The sequence below is a fragment of the Gymnoscopelus braueri genome, assembly GCF_963280865.1.
Source record: "Gymnoscopelus braueri genome assembly, chromosome: 4".
Lineage (NCBI taxonomy): Eukaryota > Metazoa > Chordata > Actinopteri > Myctophiformes > Myctophidae > Gymnoscopelus > Gymnoscopelus braueri.
This window is the reverse complement of record NC_137605.1, coordinates 26,412,978-26,436,259: the sequence shown is the minus strand read 5'-3', so window position 1 is coordinate 26,436,259 and position 23,282 is coordinate 26,412,978. Positions and strand designations below refer to the sequence as shown.

At 42.9% G+C, this 23,282-nt stretch overlaps 1 protein-coding gene across 1 annotated transcript in view; it reads left to right on the top strand.

Moving 5' to 3' along the window:
• Positions 1 to 23,282, top strand: part of slc9a1a (solute carrier family 9 member A1a) — a 53,899-nt gene that overhangs the window by 21,015 nt on the left and 9,602 nt on the right. Inside the window, exons 2-9 of the mRNA XM_080427448.1 lie at positions 1,721 to 2,193; positions 5,866 to 6,116; positions 7,877 to 8,094; positions 12,741 to 12,943; positions 17,527 to 17,616; positions 21,353 to 21,423; positions 21,590 to 21,775; positions 22,504 to 22,633. Of these exons, the coding sequence (XP_080283574.1) occupies positions 1,721 to 2,193; positions 5,866 to 6,116; positions 7,877 to 8,094; positions 12,741 to 12,943; positions 17,527 to 17,616; positions 21,353 to 21,423; positions 21,590 to 21,775; positions 22,504 to 22,633 (1,622 nt within the window). The remainder of the gene's footprint in view (positions 1 to 1,720; positions 2,194 to 5,865; positions 6,117 to 7,876; positions 8,095 to 12,740; positions 12,944 to 17,526; positions 17,617 to 21,352; positions 21,424 to 21,589; positions 21,776 to 22,503; positions 22,634 to 23,282) is intronic.

Sequence of the window (23,282 nt, the reverse complement as noted above, 5' to 3'; positions counted from 1 at the left end):
AAGCCAATCAGGATGGAATATGAAAACAGATCTGTCTTGATCACATGACTATAGAGATCATGTGTACCGATTTGCGTGAAACTTTGATAAAATCGGAAGGAGTAATATTAAAAAAATTGGTTTACATAAGTTAGCCTCCTGGTGGTGCTATAAAATGCAGATGTGAAAAATGCAGGGCAAAGGTTTTTCCTTGACCTCAAGGGAGTGCGCAGATCGGTGCAGTTATAGGTAAAAACACAAATCTGCATGTTATAGCGCCACCAAGAGGCTGATTTGAACATTTTTGAGTGGCATTTCTTACTTGGCATAGTGGGAATGTGCGTGCAAAATTTCACAAGGCATTTTGTTCAAAACGGAGCACTCCTGCAAACGTTGGAAGCCATTTTTAGCCAATCAGGATGGAATATGACAAATCTGAAAGACTTTTTGTTTCGTTTAATGACTATAGAGATACTGTGTACCGATTTGCGTGATGTTTGGACAAAATCTGTAGGAGTACTGTCAAAAAAAATGTTTTGCAAAAAGCGGACTCCTGGTGGCGCTATAACAGGCGAATCTGAAAAATGTGGCTTTGGCATCCAGGGAGTGTGCACAGTTTCGCAGCGGCCGGGCCAACAGTGCCTGAGATTAGCTGTTCACGGACGGACGGACGGACGGACGGACGGACGGACGGACGGACGGACGGACGGACGGACGGACGGACGGATGGACAGGGTGCAAAACATACTCTCGCCATGCCTTTCAGCCTGGCGGAGACAATAATGGACCTTGATGTGAAAACCACTGCTATATAGCACACCCTCGATGCTTCTGCTTCTTTGACACTGTGTGCGAGTTCACTTAGTGATGTCATGTCCCCTGACATGCCCAGAGTTGTCCCAGCGTTCAGTGTGTATTCCCCCCCCCAAAGTGCTTCATCTGCTACAAGCAGACATGCTCCAGTTTGTCAGTGTAGCAGAATGAATGAAGATCAAGCATGCACCGCCACGTGTTTCATAAGCCTGGAGGGAGATAAAAAAAACATTACACTGCATTTCCTGCAAACTTCACTCACTGTGCCCGGTATCACAGTCACATCTCGAAAATTATATTGACTATCAGATGCGATGGAAGTCGTATAATGCTACTAGCAGTGGTCTGTTTTTCCACTCACTTTGATTGGCATTGAAAAACAGGGAATGTGAAACAGAGAATGTGAATGTAATGAGTCTGTGTGTACTCTCCCCTAGTGTGCCGTTGTCATGGTTGATTGTTCTCATAAATGGTCTTATCTTTAATGAGTTTCAGGTGGCTGTCACAGCGCATGTGACATGCCTCATACAAGCAAAAACAATACAGGGGAATGCTGATTATTTTCTTTGAAACGCAGACATTCTCTCTCTTTAAAAAAAAAATAACATTATTATTATTATAATTTTTCAAACATTCTCTCTTCTCTCTCACGCACATACAGTACACACAAGCACACAAGCATGTACGCACAAATGTCACATGTGCTATATGCTTTTTCTAACTTTATTTTTCAAATCTCTTTCTGTTTGCGTCTCCCATCTCCCCGTCTGTCTCTCTCGGTTCCTTTGGTCCTTCTCTCTCATCACCCCTCTATGTTCCCCTCTCTCCATTCCTTATCTCCTGCCATCCCATTGTCACCCCACTCATCTGTTGTCACCCTTCCTTCATACTCCCAGTCTTACCTTCTCCTCTTACCTCTCCACCCCAGGGTTCCACCTTATCCCTCGGCTGTCCGGCATCGTGCCCGAGAGCTGCCTGTTGATCGTAGTGGGACTGCTGGTCGGGGGGCTCATCAAGCTGGCAGGTGAGCAGGTGCCCCCAGTGCTGGACTCCAACCTGTTCTTCCTCTGCCTGCTGCCGCCCATCATCTTGGATGCCGGCTACTTCCTGCCCATCCGCCCCTTCATGGAGAACCTGGGCACCATCCTGGTGTTTGCCGTGGTGGGCACGCTGTGGAACACCTTCTTCATCGGGGGCTCGCTGTACGCCGTGAGCCTGATCCAGCCGGCCAACCCGTCCGACCTGAACCGCCTGGAGCTGCTGCCCTGCCTGTTGTTCGGCTCCATCATCTCGGCCGTGGACCCCGTGGCCGTGCTGGCCGTCTTCGAGGAGATCCACATCAACGAGCTGCTGCACATCATTGTGTTCGGCGAGTCGCTGCTCAACGATGCCGTCACCGTGGTGAGTGATTGATGGGGGAATGTGGGCTAAAAGTAGACCAATTATATCAGTAGCTTTAGCATTGCAACACTGAGCTGGATTCGTGCACTGGTCCAAATGTGTGGCGTTTTTGCATTCATCCGGCGCTTATAGGAAAAATAGCATAAGGAAAATAGTCACGGTACAGTACCCAGTTTTGTGTACTATTTATCCATACCAGAACATAAGGTATCTAGGCCGTTGAACAATTTTAAGTTTTATTGTGCCATCTCATGGCATGTAAATGACAATGTATCTATCTAACTCCCACCCCTTCCCAGCTGTTGTCTGTTAAGTGTCATTCATGTGTCTCATTTAATACGCTTGTAAATAAATCATTAATATTTTATAACAAACCGAGTGCCACGCTATGAGCTTGTAGATCTGCTATTTCTTCAAAAAAAAAAATTAAAAAACTTTCTATAATCAGTGGATCTCAAAACTTTTTCAAGTCAAGGGCCCCCAAAAGGTATTTGGCCGCGGACCTCCGTCTCAAAATATGTTGTTCCAGGGGAGTAGTTCCAACTCAAGGACTGCAGAAATAGTTTTGAAGTATGTGGACCAGAAAGCTTGTAATTAGAGCATGACCTGAAGGTGTGTGTTAAATCAGCTGGAGATTGTGCACAAAATGAAATTTTGAAAGTTTGAGTTTAGACTAGTAATGTATTCTATGTAGAACCTTAAATTGGATTAAGCTCATACGGGCACAGGAGGAGGAGGAGTTAAGGTGGCTTGTAGCTTGTTTCCACCAATCATTCCTGAATTGTAATCCTAATTCTTTCTCCCAGGCACTCTTAATTCTGTTGAGAGTGGGGCATTCTAACAATATGATTTTATCGTAGAGCCCTGTGATAAAAATTTGGGGGATTTCGAGAAACTCTAAGTTAGATTTGTGTGGTAAAAGTGGGAAATGCGGATCTTGAGTTTTAATAAAGTGGCGTATTTGAAAGTAATGAAATAAGCTAGAGTGGGGGGTAAATGTATTAGATAGGGCTTCGAAACTAGCAAAAGTGCCATCCATGTAGAGGTCGTTGAAGTGTTTTAACCCTCTCCTGTTCCACAGTCCGGATGCATGATTTCTTAACCACGTCTACGGTTTAACTGCTACCACCACTACTCCTACCAATTATAATAAGTTATTATAATTTCAATACAATTCAGCTTAGGTTTGCACATTAGAAGACTTTTAAAAACTGTGATACTCTGCATCATACTTAACAACTGACCTTGCGTCATACTCAACCCATTAAGTTATATTTTGTGTGATGGCTCCAACTGTTTTCTTTTTAATCCTAAACCCTTGCATACTGTAAGATAGCGTGTGCCCACTGTCCATGGTGACATTTTGCGCAGACCAGCTCAGATATTGAATATCAGCAATCATGTCCAAATTGGGGTTATAATTGGTTTGGTTTACACCAAAGCAGTTCTTAGAAGCTCCAGGACAAATAACTGTTTGCAAAGTGGTTATGGATGGTGGTTATGAATGCATGTCTAATGATCATCATCAAGAATACCACATTTAGTCTTGGCTCCAGTGTGGCTATCATAGCACCGTGACCTTACTAGTTCTACATTTTCAGTGGCCCTGCTCTACTAATCTTATTCGGAGCTAACACACACACTAACCACTTAAACACTGTACACACTTAGTTGACCGGGGTCCCCCAGGGCTCTATACTAAATCCACTAGAATTTCCCTCCACACCAAATTTCTTCACCCCAAAAGATTGCTGAAAAATTGCTGAATCTCACAACGAACCAACACAATACAACTAGACTCTGAAGACAGGCGTCTTGGCTCCCACAATTGTCAAATGCTTCCACCTAGCAGTCTGTACTTAACTCTCCTCGCAACCGCTCCTATAAGAGGGTTTAGGACCCATCCGTGGTGAAAGTTTTTCTTTCCGTCGTGAAAATTTGTCTTTCGCTGCGACGCCATGCTGTGGAAAACACGCCCATAGGCTAAGCTTTGCAGGACGTGCTGTGATTGGCTAGCGAGACACATGATGAAATTAACTTCAAACTTCGCAGACGCGCTGTGATTGGCTAGCGAGACGCATGATGAAATTAATAATAATGTAAAAAATGTAAGCACGTCACTTCGCAGGACGTGCTGTGATTGGCTACCGAGATGCATGATGAAATTAATAACTCATAAATAGCACCGCTCACTTCACACTGGGTGTGATTTTGGGCCCAGACATGCTATTTTCAAAGGCAGACAATTAATGTCATTGACATTTGTGAAACCACACAGTGCAACCCTCTGTGATTAGCAACCATCAGGGGATCGATCATACTGGAGATAAATATTCTGTGACTACTTCAAAAAGGTAAGAAAATCGAAAAATCGCTGGCAGTGGGCAAACGTGGCCAGAAATAAGTCTGGCAGAGAGAGTTAAGAGCCTCTGAAAATTATAAAATAAAGCCTCCTCCCCATTGCCGTTTCACCTGTGCAGTCATGTAAATAAGTCCTACTGGAAAGCAAATTAGTTGAAGCCTTTCTAGCTAGTGGCTTAGCAGAAATGGAAATTCCAAAAAATGGGACCATTTGTACACTCAGAATTAAAGTTGGCAGTGACTCAGGAGGAGGTAGAGTGGCCGTCTTGGAATCGCAGGGTTCCTGGTTCGATCCCCTACCTGCTACAGTTGAGCAGGTTGGTGCCTTGCATGGTTTCCTCCTCCGTCGATGGATGAATGTGAAATACATTGTATAGTGCTTTGAAGAAAGGCAGTCCATGTACAAATGGATACGTTTTGCACAGAGGAATTTACTGTGTAGAGAGTGAAGAAGAGAGTTGTGCCCTCAGGGCCCAGCCAGCTCTGCCATTGACCTGCTGTAACCAGCACACACACGACCAGGAAAGCCGATCAGACAGAGTGGGAAAGGGCATCAGTGTGTAAAGTAATGTGATCCTGTCTGCATTGTGATCACTGCACCGTGTGAAAGTGTTAATGGGAAGATCTAACTAGTAACAGGTGTTACCGGAAGACTCAACACATTTTATGTGAAACTTGGCCGTTCTCCTGTCTATGCCTTCCCTTTTCGAGTTGAATATTTTGGTCGTTTTGGTCTTGCTCGTTGATTAGTTTTTGTTTTGTTCCGATATCCACATGATTAAATTTTTTTGGTTACCCATTACCCCCCCCCCCCTTCTCCCAATGTAATCATTATAACAATTCCCAAATTCCCCACACATTCTGTGTAGTCTTGTCACTGCTGCCCTTACTGGCTCACTTGCCAGTGAGGAGCCCCACCGGGAGGATGTAGTACCTCCACCCTACTCCTCACCGTTCAACACCCCCCCCCCCCACTGACAGGCCCATAGGAGTGGTAAAGATCACCCTCCCCACCTGGCTTCCCCTCCACGAATATGCCTAATTGTGCTCTAGGGACCCTCAGCCAAGCCAGAGGCGCCGTGGAGGGTTCCAAGCCCTGTCTCCACGATGGTACTTGCTCCCCTACGCCACGAAATTCTATTATTACGAAATCATACAGCTGTTACGATTAGTCAACCAAGTCCTATGACCATTAGTCCACTACCAACGTCTTTTGTCGATGACAGACCTATATGTACAGGAGGTATCCCTGTGTGTAACTGTAGGTATCCCCACACACACAAACGCATACTGCTCCATTCCTCCCTGCAGGTGCTGTACCACCTGTTTGAGGAGTTTGCGGGTGCCGGCACAGTGACGCTGCTCGACGTCGTCCTGGGAGTCGTCTGCTTCCTGGTGGTGGCGATTGGCGGCGTACTGGTCGGCGCCATCTACGGCATCCTGGCCGCCTTCACCTCACGCTTCACCTCGCACACCCGCGTCATCGAGCCCCTCTTCGTCTTCGTGTACAGCTACATGGCCTACCTGTCAGCCGAGATGTTCCACCTCTCTGGGATCATGGCGTAAGTATGGGAATAAGAGGAGGAGGACTGTGTGGTTATAGACATGTGGATCGACCATGTGTCTCTCACTGGCTTTCACTTCATGTTCTCTTTTGTGCTTTCCATGTTGACTCATAGCCCTTCCCCATCTATTCCATAGTTAGTCTTGATGCATTCACCATGAGGCTGGAGCCAGGTCAAATGAGACTGCCGTCAACAACATACATGATTCAATCATCCACTGTGTGACCTTTGGAAGTCTCTACAGGAATATCAGTGACTTACCTGTAGCCATATTATTGTAATATTTTAAAATTGAAACCATAGCCATGATGCATAATTAATTAGGTGAATTACCTCAAATTAACCCTGACCTATCAAATGGTGTTTTTCTATAACACCACCATATGCCCTTTGATGACTTCTCGCCTTACAATATCATGAGAAAGAAAGTTCGGTGTCAGGGGCCAAAAGAGTCCTTGACCCCATGGCAATGTCTTTCGCAACTCATAAAGCTATAAAGAACTGCTATTTCTATGTCAAGTATTTGCTGTATTCTACTACCTCCTGTGCCTACCATACTTTAACAATGAAATGTCCTGGCTATGTACGCCATGTATATTTATTTTGTGTGTTCCTGCCATGTGCTTCTCCTCCTGTCACTGATTAGACGGCCACAGCCTTGGCTCTACTTCCGCTATTCCTCCTACGGCAGTAACTTAGCATTGCATCTAACTGGCGGCCTGACGAATGACTCGGCACGGCGAACATGACCACCAATTTATGGCCCCCTGTCAAGCTTCAAGGCACCGTCTCCAGGCAACCGACACTCGCTCAATACATATCTTCTCCGGCTTCATTCATCGCATCCTTTTTACGGTCTTTTAGTTGTAGATCATACAGACAGGTGGTGGTGCTGATGTGTCGGAGTGGTGTGTCAGGGCCGACGGAAGCACAGCTGCGACAAGGGTCTGTTCAAAGACTCCTGGACCTGTCCCACCTCTCATCATAAACAGGCGATGGTGGATTGCCACCTTGCATGCCTGTTGTTGATGAATGAGAGAGACAACGCAACACAATTTAGCAACGTCTGCTTTTTATAAACTGTGCCTAATGTACTAAAAGCCATCAATAAGGGGGGGACTGAGCTGCAGGTGGCATATGTAACCTTTTGGGCCATCTTCCATGGCCTTGGCTGTGTCAAAGGAAGGTGGCACACACCACTAAATTGATGCGTCCCTTCCTGTGGTTTTTAAGACATTAAGACCTGAGGTAGATTCTACAAATGCCTTCTACGGTAAAACAGTAGTTCTCACACTTTCTCAAAGATTTTTCAAAAAGAATCCAAAATGACACAGATGCTTTTGCGGTTTTAATGGGCTAAATAAAGGTTGGAGAAGTATGAAAATAGGGAAGTGATCACTAGACAAGGGACAGAGAATCTGCCTCTCTACAGTGTCTGTGTCCATGTTTCAAGGTGGAACTGAAGCCGAGTAATCGGAGCCCTCATGTGCTAGCCCCTGACATCACTGTTGCCGACAACTTGGGCACGTGTGCTTGTTTGTTGTCACGGAAAAGCAGGACAACCAATTCATTTGGTCGGCCCCCACTCCCTTCGAGCAACTTGGACTCACTAACCAATTATCAGTCTCACACATGATCAATGATCGAAACGTTTATTTGGAATGAAGGCGTACTCATTTCCTGTGTAACATGTGTTAAAAAATTAAGTATACAAGTTTATCGTTCCAATAACTGAACTATGGCTCCTACCCTCACAGGCTAATAGCATGCGGAGCAACAATGCGGCCCTACGTGGAAGCCAACATATCCCACAAGTCCCACACCACCATCAAGTACTTCCTGAAGATGTGGAGCAGTGTGAGCGAGACGCTCATCTTCATCTTCCTGGGCGTGGCCACGGTGGACGGACCGCACAGTTGGAACTGGACCTTTGTCACGGTCACCGTGCTCCTTTGTCTGGTGGCTCGGGTCATAGGTGGGCTTCTACTGCAGTATTTTTCTTTCATTGGTTTTTCTCTTGCAGTGGCAGGCTGAGGTGGTTTAGTCGCTATGTGCAGTATGGGAGGAACTGATACAGTAGTAGCTTATTGTGACAGTTTGGAAAATCTGGAACTGTAGGGCTTATTGATGTATACAAAGAGAACACATGAGTTGAGCGTATTCATAAGTTGCTTTTGATAAAGCGGGTTTGTGCTAAAGAGTTTCATAGAGCTACAAAGGATGCAAATACCACACTGATAAAAAATGTTCCTGTTCCTGTATGCGAAAACAATTGGCCCGGGTTCAGGGGAGGGAAGCTGGCCAGGGAGGGTGATCTTTGTAGCTGTATGTACTCCTACGGGCTGTGGCAGTGCCTGTCAGCAGGGGGTGTTGGAACGGGAGGAGGACTAGGACAGAGGCGCTACGTTGTCCTGGTGGGGAGTTTTAATTGGCATAACGACTAAATTGGGAGAAAAAAGTGCGTACAAAATAATTGGCTACTCATTCTCAAGTTATTTTGCTAAAAGACAGACAGACACACTGACCATGCTTTGCTGCAGGCAGGGACAAAAGAGGGTTCTGAATCCTTAAAGTAGTAACTAATACACTCTGGGTTAATGCTATCATTCAATACGTTGGCTTTTATGGAATTGACCAAAATAGAGATGCTACAGTTCTAGTGGTTGCATTTGTAAATGTAAAAACATGTATGACAAAATCACGTACCATCTTCCCATGGCTTTGCGTAGCGAGTATTCCCAGAACAATCAACTGGCTGGCGTAGCGCGCCACCCACAGGTGTATCACTCTGCTGCACTCTGTCACACACTGCTTCAGTGTCTCACCAAATAACTGTGTCACACTCTGTGTCCTGCAGAAACTGGACAGCCATTATAATAGCAATCAAACTCTTTGATATCATAAGTGCTCACTTAATTCTGTTTTGGGAAATGACAGAACACTAATTAGTTCGACAAGAGCCTAATACTAAGCTACAATATAAGCCCTTAATAATATCCTTAATCTATAGCTAGGGTCTAATCTAAACAAAGGTCATGACAACACTCTAAATTGCCAATTTATTGCCACAGACATTTTGGGCAAGATGCCCTTCCTCAATGTGTACATTGGCAATTTTCCAAACAATATTAGACCCAAGTGGGTCCTGGGTAATAGATTTCTACTCCGTCTCCTACAGGAGCACTACCGGTCCATCCCAACAGGGAGAGCCATGGCTCGAACCATGGTTTCGAGGCCTGAGCTGGGTGACGGACGATGGGGGGTTGTGGGGACGTCACAGGGAATGGTTTCATGTAAAAATGTAAAAGCCTAATAAAAATAGGTGGGGGGATCCTGTGAGCATAAGTGTTCCATTGGTAATCATGATAAGAAATCATCGGTGGCCTGCCATTTTGATACTCAAAACCACAGCTTGAGTGAACTATGTTGGCTTACATGGGCATTCATAGAGAGGTGGTAACAGAGACGGAATCCTCCAGAAGGAGTCATATTGCATACAGTACACTCCTTTGATACTCTCATTCCCAATGGGTTGAATGAGGAGTTTTCTGGAGTCTTATGTAAGTATGTAAGGTTAGTGGCTTATTGTCGGTGTCGGCCGAGAACGAGGGTGTCAATGCGACTCCTTGGAGATGGATTGCTGAGGTGGCTTGAAACACCTACCATCGGCTCTCAATACATTAGCCGTTACTCATATGCTAAGTTGGTGGTGCCCAAAGGTCCAAAGGCGAGTGCTCTACCGAAATAAGCTACCTGTTTTTTATGTAGTAAACCTATTTTTTGCAGTTTTTTGTGCTTACATCATTCAAATTATTAAAAAATGATGTAATGCTGTGGTAACCTACACTATGTGAGCGTGACTCCCCCTGTAAGGATAGACCTTTGCGGAAATCTATAATGACCCACCTGGAGCTATTATTTGGAAAATTGCCAGTGCACGCTGAGGAAGGGCATCTTGCCTCAAATGTCAGCGTGGCAATAAATTGTAAATTTGGAGTGATGTCCTTGCCTATATTATTAGTAATACTATTTTTGTGTTCCCAGAAGGAAGGGGAAATGTCACGGGGACTAATGTTGCCATCACATTTCCCCACATGGCCGTTAGTGTGAACAGAGGAAGTGCCGCAGTGCACCGATGCTCTGTCGTGAGTCATCATGCTGAGCACTTTTCAAACTAGATTTGTCTGGGGAGTTAAACTGAGACGGAATAAAAAGTAAAACTTGGGAAGCGCCATGTTCATCATAATCTCATGCTCTGTGAGACTCAGTAGCTGATGAGGTTTTGACCCAAAAACCTTATTATTACACATGTGATGGCTGGGGGCATGTTGTTTCATTTCATTTCGAAGGACATTGAGGTTGCCCTCATTTTCAGTGTCGTCGCGATACATCACAGTTTCATTTTCACATCAATATTCATATCGATGATAAAACAAAACAGAAACAAAACAAATACAGAAATGTTCCCCTATCGTGTGATGCAACACAAATTCAAAAGCAGTTGCAGACACTTGTGGGTAGGTCTGCAATTAAAAAAATAAAAAAATAAATTGACCATATGTTACGGGGGAACAGATCTTACATTTAAGCTGTAGGTCATTCCACGTGGTTGGGGCACTAAAACAAAAGGCTGCCCCAGTTCAGTCTTTACTTTGGGGACCTTTAGCGTGAGCCAGTCACTGGAGCGTGTCCTATATGCTACAGGATTCCAATCCAGCAGAGAATATACAATGGTAAAGTCCCATCAATTGCCTTAAAAATAAACGGGTACCACTGTTTGTTTCGCCTGTCGGCCAAGGAAGGCCAACCCACTCTATCATACAGGATGCAGCGATGAGTCCTATAATGTTCACCAGATACAAATCGCAGAGCAGAATGATAAACTGTATCCAAGGGCTTGAGGACAGAAGGAGCAGCATTCCCATAAATGACATCTCCATAGTCCAACACAGAAAGAAAGACAATAACCCTTTTCCTACATGCCACTGGGAAACTAGCTCTGTTCCTCTAAAAAAAAAGTCAATCTTTTGCCTTAGTTTACAGGCAAGATTGTCTATATGGCATTTAAATGTGAATTTGTCATCAAGCCATATTCCAAAGTACTTGTATTCAGCAACCCTTTCTATAATGAATCCATTTGAGGTAGTAATGCGTAAGTTATTATAATCAATTTCCCTGGCCCTAGAAAATAGCATGAATTTAGTTTTACCTGCATTAAGTGCGTAAGTGAATCCTGAAGTGCACTAAATGAAAGCTGCAAGTTCTCAGTTGCAAGATGGACAGAATAAGCAATACAATAAATGATGGTGTCATCTGCATAGAAATGGGCTTGGCAACCATCTAGAGACAAAGCAATGTTATTTATATATAAGGTAAATAGAACAGGGCCCAGGATCGATCCTTGAGGGACGCCTTTTGTAATGGGTAAGAACCCTGACCAGCTTTCACACACTGAGATCTCCCAGCCAGGTAGCTCTGAAACAAACTGCAGGTATTTCCATCAAACCCAGTTCTGTAAAATATTTAAGAGGAGTGCATAATCAACTGTATCAAATGCTTTTGATAAATCAATGAATAGTGCAGCGCAGTGTTTTCTTTTATCCATGGCAGAAACTATGTCATTTACAATTAGGGTCGTGGGTGGCTGTGATTGTGCTATGTTTAGCTCTAAAACCAGACTGAAGTGGGGTTAATACAGAGTGATTTCATTTGATAAAAAGATTTTGAGCTGATTAATTACCATTGACTCCAGGGTTTTTGCTAGGCAGGACAGCTTGGAGATTGGGCGATAATTGTTTGGATCATTTCCATCTCCATCTTTTGTGTAGTGGAGAAATATGTGCCATTTTGGGGACTATGCATGTTGACACAGAAATGGAGCAGCTAATTTAATAAAAAGGGGGTCCAAGCAATCCTCCCCTGTTGACTTTTTGGAATCAATTGAGAGCAAAGCAGTAAAAACATCATTATAGGTAAAAGGTTCCAGGGAGAAGTGAGAGTCGTAAGACAGAGTCATCCCTCCTCTGCCCCTTTGCTTTCCTGTCGCTCTGCTGTTCTGCTTGCAAAAATAGACCTAAGATTATAATACATGAACTGCATGGGATGTGTTACCAAATAATTGCTATTTATAATTTAGGTGTTAAACAGACACTCTTATTTAGTTATTCCACTGCATGGGAGCCAGGAGGGAGAAGAGTCTAGATAGGACGTCTAGCCAGGTTGTTTTAGGGAAGGGTAAGTGCGGGAAGGGGTACAGAGGTGGATCATATACTGCAAGTAGGGCATGCCAGGCCATGTCCTTGATTGACTTGTAGATCAGCACCGGCTTTTAGAATTCTATGCTGGCAGCAACAGCTATTATACAACCATCATATGATATCAGACTGAAAACATAAGTCCTGATTTGCATTTATAGTGTCTTAAACTTTGCATCCAAATCACTCCCAACTCTAATTTCACACACCACAAGTCAGGCACACACATTCACATTCCACTAAAATCACTCACCAAAACACCACAAGTCAGCCACACACATTCATATTCCAATACAACTATCGACCAAAACACAAACATGCACACACGGATGCATAACCCTGTTTCTCTGTGTTGTGTCTTTGCCAGGCGTTGTGGGTCTCACCTTCATAATCAACAAGTTCCGCATCGTCAAGCTGACCACCAAGGACCAGTTTATCATAGCCTACGGTGGGCTGCGGGGGGCCATCGCCTTCTCGCTGGGATTCTTGCTGGACCCGGACCTCTTCCCTAACAGAAAGATGTTCCTCACTGCTATCATCACCGTTGTCTTCTTCACAGTCTTTGTACAGGTACTGTACAGTTTTGCGATTGTTCTCGTCACAGAATTACGGCATCACTCTCATGGTGATAGGAGTTCTTACCATGCCATGCCATTGTTTTTTCTTTTGTTTGTTTTTGTTAATGCTATCCATAATTTATTCAGACTGGAAGTCTTCTCCATTATAGAATTGTTGCCATGAATGATGTCCATGAATACACCATTGCTTTAAATTCAAGTCAAAAGGAAACGTATTATGATCTCGTATTGCTGATGTAATTAGTCTTACCCTGCCAGCTGTGCATTCAGTGTACACAGTTAAATCCTCAGTGTCACTTTGAGAGTATACAAATGTACCATTTGAAAACTCTCAAAGTTAAATGAACACTCAGGATTTTACTGTGTGCTGTCATTGTATATTAGCCTTGAGAGGGTCCAACACGAATGTTTATTTAAAGCACATCTTTAATTCACATTCGCCGGCACTCTGGCAACATGAAGTTAAACTATGTGGCATGTGTTGTTACCACTTGGCCTGGTGAGAACTGCGCATGAAATAGCTTTTAACACTTTTTCAGGAAGCATTTTATTTTGTTGTTTGGAAGTAGGGCCACTTTGATGCTATTCCCATGTGTGGACCTCAAAATGTGCTCGGTTGTTTTTAGTGTTCAGTAAATTTCTTGATGTGTTTTGGACCGGACGGCCAGCTGTCTTGCTACTACAAAACCAAGAAAGGGAAGGATTCAATACACAAATGGATAGAACACACACGCACACACACACACACACTAAAATCCTCAGTGTTTCGTTAATCCATTTGAAACTCTTGACAGTACACAGTACACATGTAACTACATTTGACCGTTACGGGTCCATTTGGTTACATTTGAACACTCTCAGAGTTAAATTAATACCACTCTGTGTAGACATTCATGCGTGCATGTACACACGAACCAACACACTCCATTTTCTGATAAATTCCTTTAGCCTCCTCCCTACTCGTGTGTACCTTACTATAAAGCACAATAATTACACAATAAGAAATACAGGTGCACGCACAACACAACGTACAGGTCCAATTAACCTTTTCCCATTCGTGTTAGAGATCCTCATGAACAACAACAATGTTCAAGAAGCAAGTAAAGGCAACCCCTACTAAAACATGCACACAGTGCCATGCACGCACACACAGAGTGATTCACTCTACCATTTTCCCATTTCATAAATGGGTCTACGGGTCTCCACATCTAGTAGTCGTGCATCATGGAATAGCCGCAGCTAAAATAACGTCCATAAGAGGTGCGCTTTCTCCTCTAAAGGCAGGCAAGAGACATGTTTTATTCATAGAAACACTGCACTGACAGCCTCCGTCACACATAGCCTAGGAAGTAGACCTCTACTGTTACTGCTGGTCTTTGTGTGTATGTGCATGTGATAGTTGATTGCTGGCTGGGTGGGACATTAAGATCAACCGGCAGGCAAATGTTTGGAAAATGTGTCCACTTTACAGGTCACCTTGGCAGGCAAATCTTGGATGGTGAAACGATAAAATTGAATAAGTGAATCTTTGCTTGCAAGGAAGAACTGGAATAAAAGTGTGTGTGTGTGTGTCGGTGTCGTGGCTGTGGTTGTGGTTGTGGTGAGGGAGTGTGTGTTAAGATAGGAGTTTGGAACATGTTAAAAGTAAAGTGGTTTTCATTTTGCTTCAATACTGTACATCTGGGATCTTCTATGTTTTTCAGGCCTTAGTTGAGAGAGAGAGATGAAGCAGAAATCCTTCCATGAAGCTTGATGAGAGGGTTTCAAAGCTAGCTCACTGTATTTAGCTGGTTGTCTCATCAATGTCTGTTTTGAGATTTGAGACTAGCTCGGAAGTATTCCACAGGTTTTCTTTTAAGTGCCTATGGATTGTCTCCAAGTGGCTTCATAGTGCTATTATCAGTGTTGGGTAGGGTTATCGGTAGTTAATTCAAATTGTTTTGTTTGTTTACACATTATCTTTGCTAATAATATGTTGGATTCATATTAATGTGTATTTACAGAGTTGTGTTTCTTAAACAAAATGTTCCTATCACCCAAATATTTGGCAGCCCTCCTGTAATAACTCTGAGGGGCCCATAGGGGTCCTGGACCGCCTGTTGAAGACCCATGCTGGACATGACACGTAGCAGGGTATTATTTCAATGTGTCATCTATTTAGGCTCTTATGATTATCCAGATGGCCAGACTTAATCTCCCAAGCCATGACATACAGCGCACGCACGCACACACACACACACACGCAGAATAATCTCTCTAAAATCTTGGCACAAATTCAAACAATTGCTATAAGCAGAATGGCATTGATGCAATCATCAATATGTCATCTACCTGCCAGCAACAGGCATGACGTTGGTCTGAACTGAGAGCGAATACATGAACAGGTTTCATGTGGATTCTGAACATACACACAATGAATGTACCCAGGACAGTGGGGCGACCCACCGTTATGTGTTAATAAAAACAAATTGAGGGAGGTTTGTCCATTTTCCACCCATATGGTTTACTTGCTATTATACAACAGGTAGTTCCGACAAAGCACTCTGATTGGTTGAAATAGCTATCTACCTGTGCTAAGTTCAAACCAGAGCCATTTAATAAGAGTCGTCACCTATGTTCACTTCATTGGGCCAGTCCGAGTAACCGAATAGTGACAAAGCCCTGAACCAGAAGTTTACGGAATGCACTGGAGTCTATGAGCGTTTGTCACTATTTTCGAGTTTACCTGAACCACTTTACCAGTGCTGTTTTCTGCCCCGAGGTGACACAACTCTCTAATTTAAGGCTCTGCTTCAAACGAGCATGACAGTACACCTAATCAAAATATAAAGGCAGAGTCTCTCAGAGCCGGCTAAGTGGCTAGGCTAGCAGTTTGCATGGGAAGTTTGCGGCCGTAGTAGCTAAATCTGGCATTAAAACAATTTCATGACTGAGGCTCAAAGTACTTTTATTCTTGTAGAAAAAATAGAGAAAGGAGCGCATCTGTTTGGCTGGAGTAAAAATCCCAACAAGGTGCTCTTTGGTACAAATGGGTGACAAAATGTATGCAAAAAAAGGATGAGACCAAGGCACTCTTGTGGAAAAATGTAAAAGCCTTTAATAGTCTGGCTAATGCATAGCAAGAATAAAATTGGTCTCATCCCTGTTTTTTGCATACTTTTATTCTTGGTTGACACTTCCATGAACTTTTGTGCCCTGTACCTCCTCACATGAGCTGCTGGCAGCGTGACCACTAAATGTTTTGAATTATGTAAAACCTTAGAAAGCTTGATGATGATATTTCCCCTCCCTCTCTGCGTAGTACATCGCTGAGCTCTGCAATGAATCTAATGTTGGCTTATGTTTTACTTTATGAGCCATGATTCAGACCTTTCAAGTGTTTTTCATTGGGCATGGAATAGTGAAACTCTACAAGATGTTGCTTCACTCACAACCAAATGCTCTTGCATGGGCTTGGAGAGTGTAGCTGCTTCCTGTTGTGGGTCACTGTTTGGAAACCCATGCAATCAGTTCAGTTCCTCTTGTGATTCTCTTTTTATGGGCAAATGATTCCTTAAAACCCTACAGTATATACCGGTACTTCATTGACCCCAGAGGCCTATCCTTGGCTGACTCCTTTTTTTCACTCTAGTCTATAGTCTCTTTCCTGACAATAGGTGATCTACAAGCTCATAACTCGTGAGCTTGTAGATCTGCTATTTTCATAGGATGCTCGCCTATTGACATGACATGCCGAGAATATGGATGCTAGGGTTGAAGTGGTTAAGATCTTTGTCTGTGGAACTAACAGGTATAGTACCCTGGCCGTTGGCCAAGGATGTTATCTCCCTCCCAGCTTTATTATACTGACACTATTTCCATGATGTGGACCACACAACTTTGAAATTTACATTTTTATTAGGCAAAAAGAATGTAACTGCAATTGTTGGTGTGCATCTGAAAAGTTGCACCAGCATCTACAGTTAGTATTAACCTATTAAATTCTGGAACAACACATCTGTGTCATTTTAGATCTATTTGGCTATTCAAAAATAGCAGATATACAAGCTATGAGTTTGTAGATCTGCTATTTTTGAAAGATCGTGAGAATTTGTGCAAATCTTTGAAAAAAAGAAAAGAAAAACAAAATATATATAAATACATCTATGTAGGTATGTATACTCAAATCTTTGCTTCTGGGGGTCCCTGAAACAAAATATTTTGTGATGGGGGGGGGGGGGGTTTCCGCGGACAAATACATGTAATTTTGGGTGGTCCTTGACATGAAAAAGTTTGAGAACGACTCATATTATAGCAACATACGTTTAAAAAAAAAAAAAAACTGTTAGGATTTAGAAGGCATTTATAGAATCCCCAGAAGCTAAATTAAATTTGATTAAGAAATGTTTTTATAAAATATATATATTCAAAGATCAGAATCTAAAATGACACGGCTATGCGTTCCGGGATTGAAGTGAAGAAAGTGTATGGGAATATACTCCTTTTTGCAAGAATCTCTTTAGTTTTTTTTTTACGCCCGTCTCATCAAGACACTGTGAAAAGAATTCTTCAGTTATTTTCCTCTTCCTCTTCCAGGGTATGACCATCAAACCCCTGGTGGAGTTGCTGGCTGTGAAGAAGAAGCAGGAGGCCAAACGTACCATCAACGAGGAGATTCACACCCAGGTAACACCGTTCACCTTTAACTCCACTTCAGTTCTGAGCTGTTGTCAGGCCTCTTAAAGCCCAATCTATACTTTACGCTTGTTCATCTGCTATTTTTGGCACGCAACACTGGCGTGCACCCCAGTATGAATTAAGCATAAGAACGGAATGCACAAAGCAGGACAAGCAGGACCTGTTTTGTGACAAGCAGGACCTCAAATTAAACTAAGCTAGGTTATATATTTTTTTCTTGTGTTAAATTTAAAGTAGACAATAATATTTACCCCCTTTTCTCCCAATTTAGTCGCTATGCCAATTTATTCTACCCACTGCTTGCCACTGCCACTGTACCCTAGTGGCTCACTTGCCAGTGAGGAACCCCTTCCGGGACGTAGCGCCTCCGTCCTACTCTTTCCGCTCAACATCCCCCTCTGGCAGGAGCCACCCCAGCCCGGGGCGGCTCCTGTCAAAAGCGTTTGCATTGCTGTTTTCATCAGAAAATAATCTCTCCTCTATTCTATTCAGCTTTTGTAATGTGATATACAGTACATAATATGTATGTTAATTCACATTTGGATGCAAACACTGAAGTGTTTGTAAAAACTCCTTGCATATTAGAATAGGATAGGATTTAGCAATGATAGAATAGTTTTTATCAGCAGATGATTAAAGGCAACTGCCACTGTAAATATTGTTGACCCACTTTCTGAGAAAAGTTCCACATAACAAACAAGCGCTAAATTGTGAGGCACATTGCAAATACTGACACATCCCTCTTTTGCTTTGTTGACCCCCTAATATCCCACCCTCACATCCTGGGACTCCTTTTGTTTTTCCCACGGCCAGCATACAATGGCAAATTCGGGATACTGATGGACGGTTTGCAATGGAACATGTGCAAATCACACCGCAACGGCACCTGTGCAAATTGGTGTTGTTAGGTACATACAGTCAGGATGGCTGAATGGCCACACCCACAACTGAGCTGTGGGTTGCAATGTATTTGTGCTTGTTTGGTTTCTACATGGCCAGACAGACACAGAAATATTGATATTAATATTAAGAAGACCTTAATAGGAGAAGAGAACAATCACACAACATTTAGTTGAGTCATAAATATGCTGCTATCAGAACAGGCTGCACTCCTTTAAAATGTTCTTTTTTTTTAACTTATTTGTTGATTTGATAGGGACAGAGCACATGAATGAACATCCATATGCAAAATATAGGCTCTCTTCATTGAAACATTAACAAAACCAGTCTGGGGTCATATTTTGAGTGTTGCTTCCCCCTGCTGGCTATGTGTGTTACCAGCAGGAGGATTACCCTGTCCCAAAGGCACTGCTGGCACAATGAATGTCAAGTCAATGATTCATATGATGGAACATCTTAATGACGATCTTCTCTTTGTTGGTTTATGAGCCCTTCTTAACATGATCTCTAGGTTGACCATTTGCAGACTAATGATATACATTATTAAAGAAATGGACACACACACACACACGCCCTCATGTCCACTGTTTCCTTGGGTACTTACACACGCCCTTGAGTGATTGCCATGGACGGCAATGCCTGAGTGGCTCTTATAGCTATTAATATAGGGGAGATAAGGGAACACATGCACATACACTCTCTGGGGCTTACTAGTGAGTCACCAGTCCTCTGGGCTAAAACAGCAGGCTCTTCTAATGGCTTCTCTTCCACTGGAAAAGACCAGTGATTAGACTCAACAGAGCTGGACGAGGGCCATTGAGACTAGCTTAAAGGGCCAACCCACTGTCAGTACATGTCATTGTCTATCCACAGCTTCTGCCATATAGCGTACATTATATAGACTGTTTTTCCAATAAAAAGGCTTTATTTTTAGATTTCGCACATGTTTTTTTTTCTCCTCTACAGACAGACATTAAAACTTTAGCAATCTTACCTGAATAATTCAGTTCATGCTGGCTCAACATCATTGCATGATTTAATAATTGATGGACATTTGAATTTAGGTAACTTTGACAAAACATATCCACAATCATATTTAGTGTGCTGGATTACCTATTCTCAAGCTCATTTTCATACCGTATTGAAATAAATGGAATCCAACGGCTTCCTCGAAAATCAAACAAACTCCGGCATGGTTTAGGAAATTGGACAGCACAGCAGTAATCAAGTCAAGTATGCTGTGAGTCATTATAGGCCTTGCTCAGACTGGCAGCCCAAATCCAGCCCAAATCTTATTTTCTATCCAGATTGGAGTCAAATTTGTTTTATGAAGTCTGAACAAGTCAGTGGGCTAAACATTGTCAGACCACTGGTTTGGTGGGGGTTCCATGGGTTCCCCAGCAAAACGGTTCAACCGCTTTAGCCCTATTTTATACTTGGGTTATTTGAAAATAGCAGATCTACAAGCTCACAACGTGACATGAATATGAGCTTGTCAACTGTAATAATCTAAATATTTAGAAAAAACATTCTTTAAGAAAAAAAAAATATATATATTTATTTATTTTTTGCCCCTGGCACAACATCTTTTTTAGATGGTGGTCTGCAGCCAAATACAGCAATTTGGGGTTTCTTTGAGAACCGCTGCTTTAAAGCATGGGGATGAATCCAAATGTAATGTTATTGTCCTGTCCTCTACCAGAGGGGCTATGAAATTATTCTTAGTGGCAATTTACCTATTGCTGCAACAAGCTATGGTGTACATTATTAACTCTGCTTCTCTTATTGCCTTCTCACATGTTCAAGTCGGAGTCTGTTTTTTGCCAGACCCAGGGGGTCGGCCTACATGTGGCTTCGTCGGTCGGTCGGTCGGTCGGTCTGTCCCTCTTTTCCTACCCAGCCATTCAGATTTCAACCACAGTTTTTTCAAGAATTCCACGTAATGATGTCATCATCACATGACATCATAATGTCGTTATAACAACTAGGGGTCTGGCAGAACCAGGTCTCCTGGTTTCACTTGTTTCCCGGGAAGTTGGTTAGCATGAAGTGATGATGAAATATGCAGAAACATCTTGCGCCGTAAGGAACTGAGGGCACCGACTGGAGACATGCAAGTTTATAGCACGCACGATGAAGAAGAAACCTTTTATCGACTGAGACAACTTGGATTTATTCTAAATCAATGCAGAACTCCCCAAGAACAGTCAGAATCCCCCGCTGGCCACTGTTCATATGCATCAGTCACCTTCTGCAAATTGAAAATAAATTTGGCGGTTCTGCTTGATGGCCTGTTCCCATGGCAACATGGCTTGTCAAGCCGTCACAGTGGTGGCTGTAATCAGAATAAGAGAACGACATACTGTAGCGCTGACGGACTAAACAGCAGATTTGTCAGTACATTTCCCTTGCTCCCATGCTGGGCACACAGCCACTTGTGATGGATGCTATTCAATGTGTTTGACCTGCCAGATGCGTGGTGTTTTTCTCTTGTAAATTTACACTTTTGCGACAGCTCTGTGGCTGCTATAGTTAAAAACACCAAATGGAATGTGTTTTAGCCTCAGACGCATTCTGCCCTTTGTGTTGGCTTGCCAGACATGTTGCAAGCTGTGGGCCCAAACAGACCATTGTATTGGATTCAGCCAAGTTCTCAGATATATGTGAGCACTTGCTGTCTATTACTTTATTGTTGCCTGCTTATATTTTCAGAAGGCAATGTAGAGATCAAGGATGTAAGAATCGGGTATCAAGAATTTAGTTTCTTTTTTTTCTCCTTTTTCTGTGGTCTCCTTTTTAAAGTAGCTTTTTCTTCTTTTTTCAGTTCCTGGATCACTTGCTGACTGGAATTGAGGACATATGTGGACATTATGGCCACCACCACTGGAAGGACAAGTATGGGATTTGAACAGTGATACAGAATTACACTTTTTGACTCAATAATCTCCTTATTCAGTTTATGCATTCATACTATAATTTGCTGATTTGCTCCCTCTCTCCCCTGTTCTCTCCCACCGCTACACGTGCCCACCTCTCATTCTTTGCTCCCCCCTTCATTCAGATTGAACCGCTTCAACAAGAAGTACGTGAAGAAGTGCCTGATTGCAGGCGAGCGATCCAAGGAGCCCCAGCTCATTGCATTCTACCACAAGATGGAGATGAAGCAGGCCATCGAGTTAGTGGAGAGTGGAGGGGGGGTCAAGATGCCCACCGCCCATGCCCACATGCCTTCCACTGTCTCCATGCAGTGAGTCTCACTCACTCACTCACTCACTCACTCACTCACTTCAATTTCAATTCAAAGGGGCTTTATTGGCATGAGAAAACATACGTCTACATTGTCAAAGCAAACGTGGAGCTGAGTATGTCTCAGTCCTTCTACCAAGATGTGGCAGGGTGTCTCTTAGATATCTATTGGAATTTTTCATTGGATTTTCTTAGGCTAATGAGAGAAAACATTTCCATTGTGGGATGTTCGGTTTCCTTCAGTAGACACAGAGATAAACAGCATTGTGTCATCATCACTACTTATCATTGTATGATAAGTAGCTGGAATGGAGCCATGGCCATGCTAATATGCAATGAAAAACCACAAGTCACCTTACAAAGCCAAAATTAGAGACGCCTATCACTGATAGAGACAATGGTCTTCAATGGTGTATTATGTCATGATCACCTGAAGTATAACCAGTTAGTTTAGTTTACATTCAGGATAAAAAAAACTGCCCACTGGAATTCTAACTCCCTTTATGGTATTCCTCAAGCAAATCTGCCAAATCTGAAGAAGACCTGGGACTAAATGTCACAAATAAAGGGAGTTTTAATTGCAGTGTGTGTATATGTTTTTTCTTCCTTTAGTTTTTCATCCAATACCTGCCCTACTGAGGTTTGGGATGTGCACACGATTATCCTTCAAATTTGGTTTACACCTAACATTGGAAATGTCTAACAATTTATTTATTTTTTATCTCCCAGAAACATCCAGCCTAAGAAGCCTCCCCCTCCGGCGCCCCCCCCTGAGAGGGCTCTGCCTCAGCTGTCTAAAGGCAGAGAGGAGGAGATCAGGAAGATCCTGAGGGGTAACCTTCAGAGGACACGCCTGAGGGTAGGATGAATGCATTCCCTGTCCATCAAACCACAAGATAGTACTACGCTGTAAATCCTTATTGGTCCAGTTGGTTACATTTGTAATCTCTCAGAGTTACAAATACAGTATATAAACACTGATGATTTTACTGAATATTGTTAGCTAATACTGCATTGACATGTACATATTGATACAGGCGTTAAATTAACACTCAAGGTTCATCCAGAAGATGACATGATTTAAAATGTAGTAACACTCACTTAATATGGTATTGACTTAAAATTCAGTACCACTTGCTTATTAACCACTACTATTGGTTACTTGCCGATAAAATGAAAATTGCCATAGCAGTACATTCTACTTTGAGAGAATTAGATCCTAAAACAGAAAGGGTCCCACCTACTGTAACCTCGTTAACAGTTTAATCTCCATCTCATGAGGAGATAAAAGACTAGAAAAGAACTACTGCTGAAATTGTGTAACCATGTGTATTGTACAGTATGCTATTCTGAATCGGAAAAGTATTCCATTATACCACACAATGCACAACCCCATTGCTGTGATTGATGCAGAGGGAGTGCTTGTTTTGGTTTATGTTATAACCTAATCTGTCCACCAAGGCTTGCCACCTCGAACGGCACGGTATATGCTATAGGCTGCTCGTCTT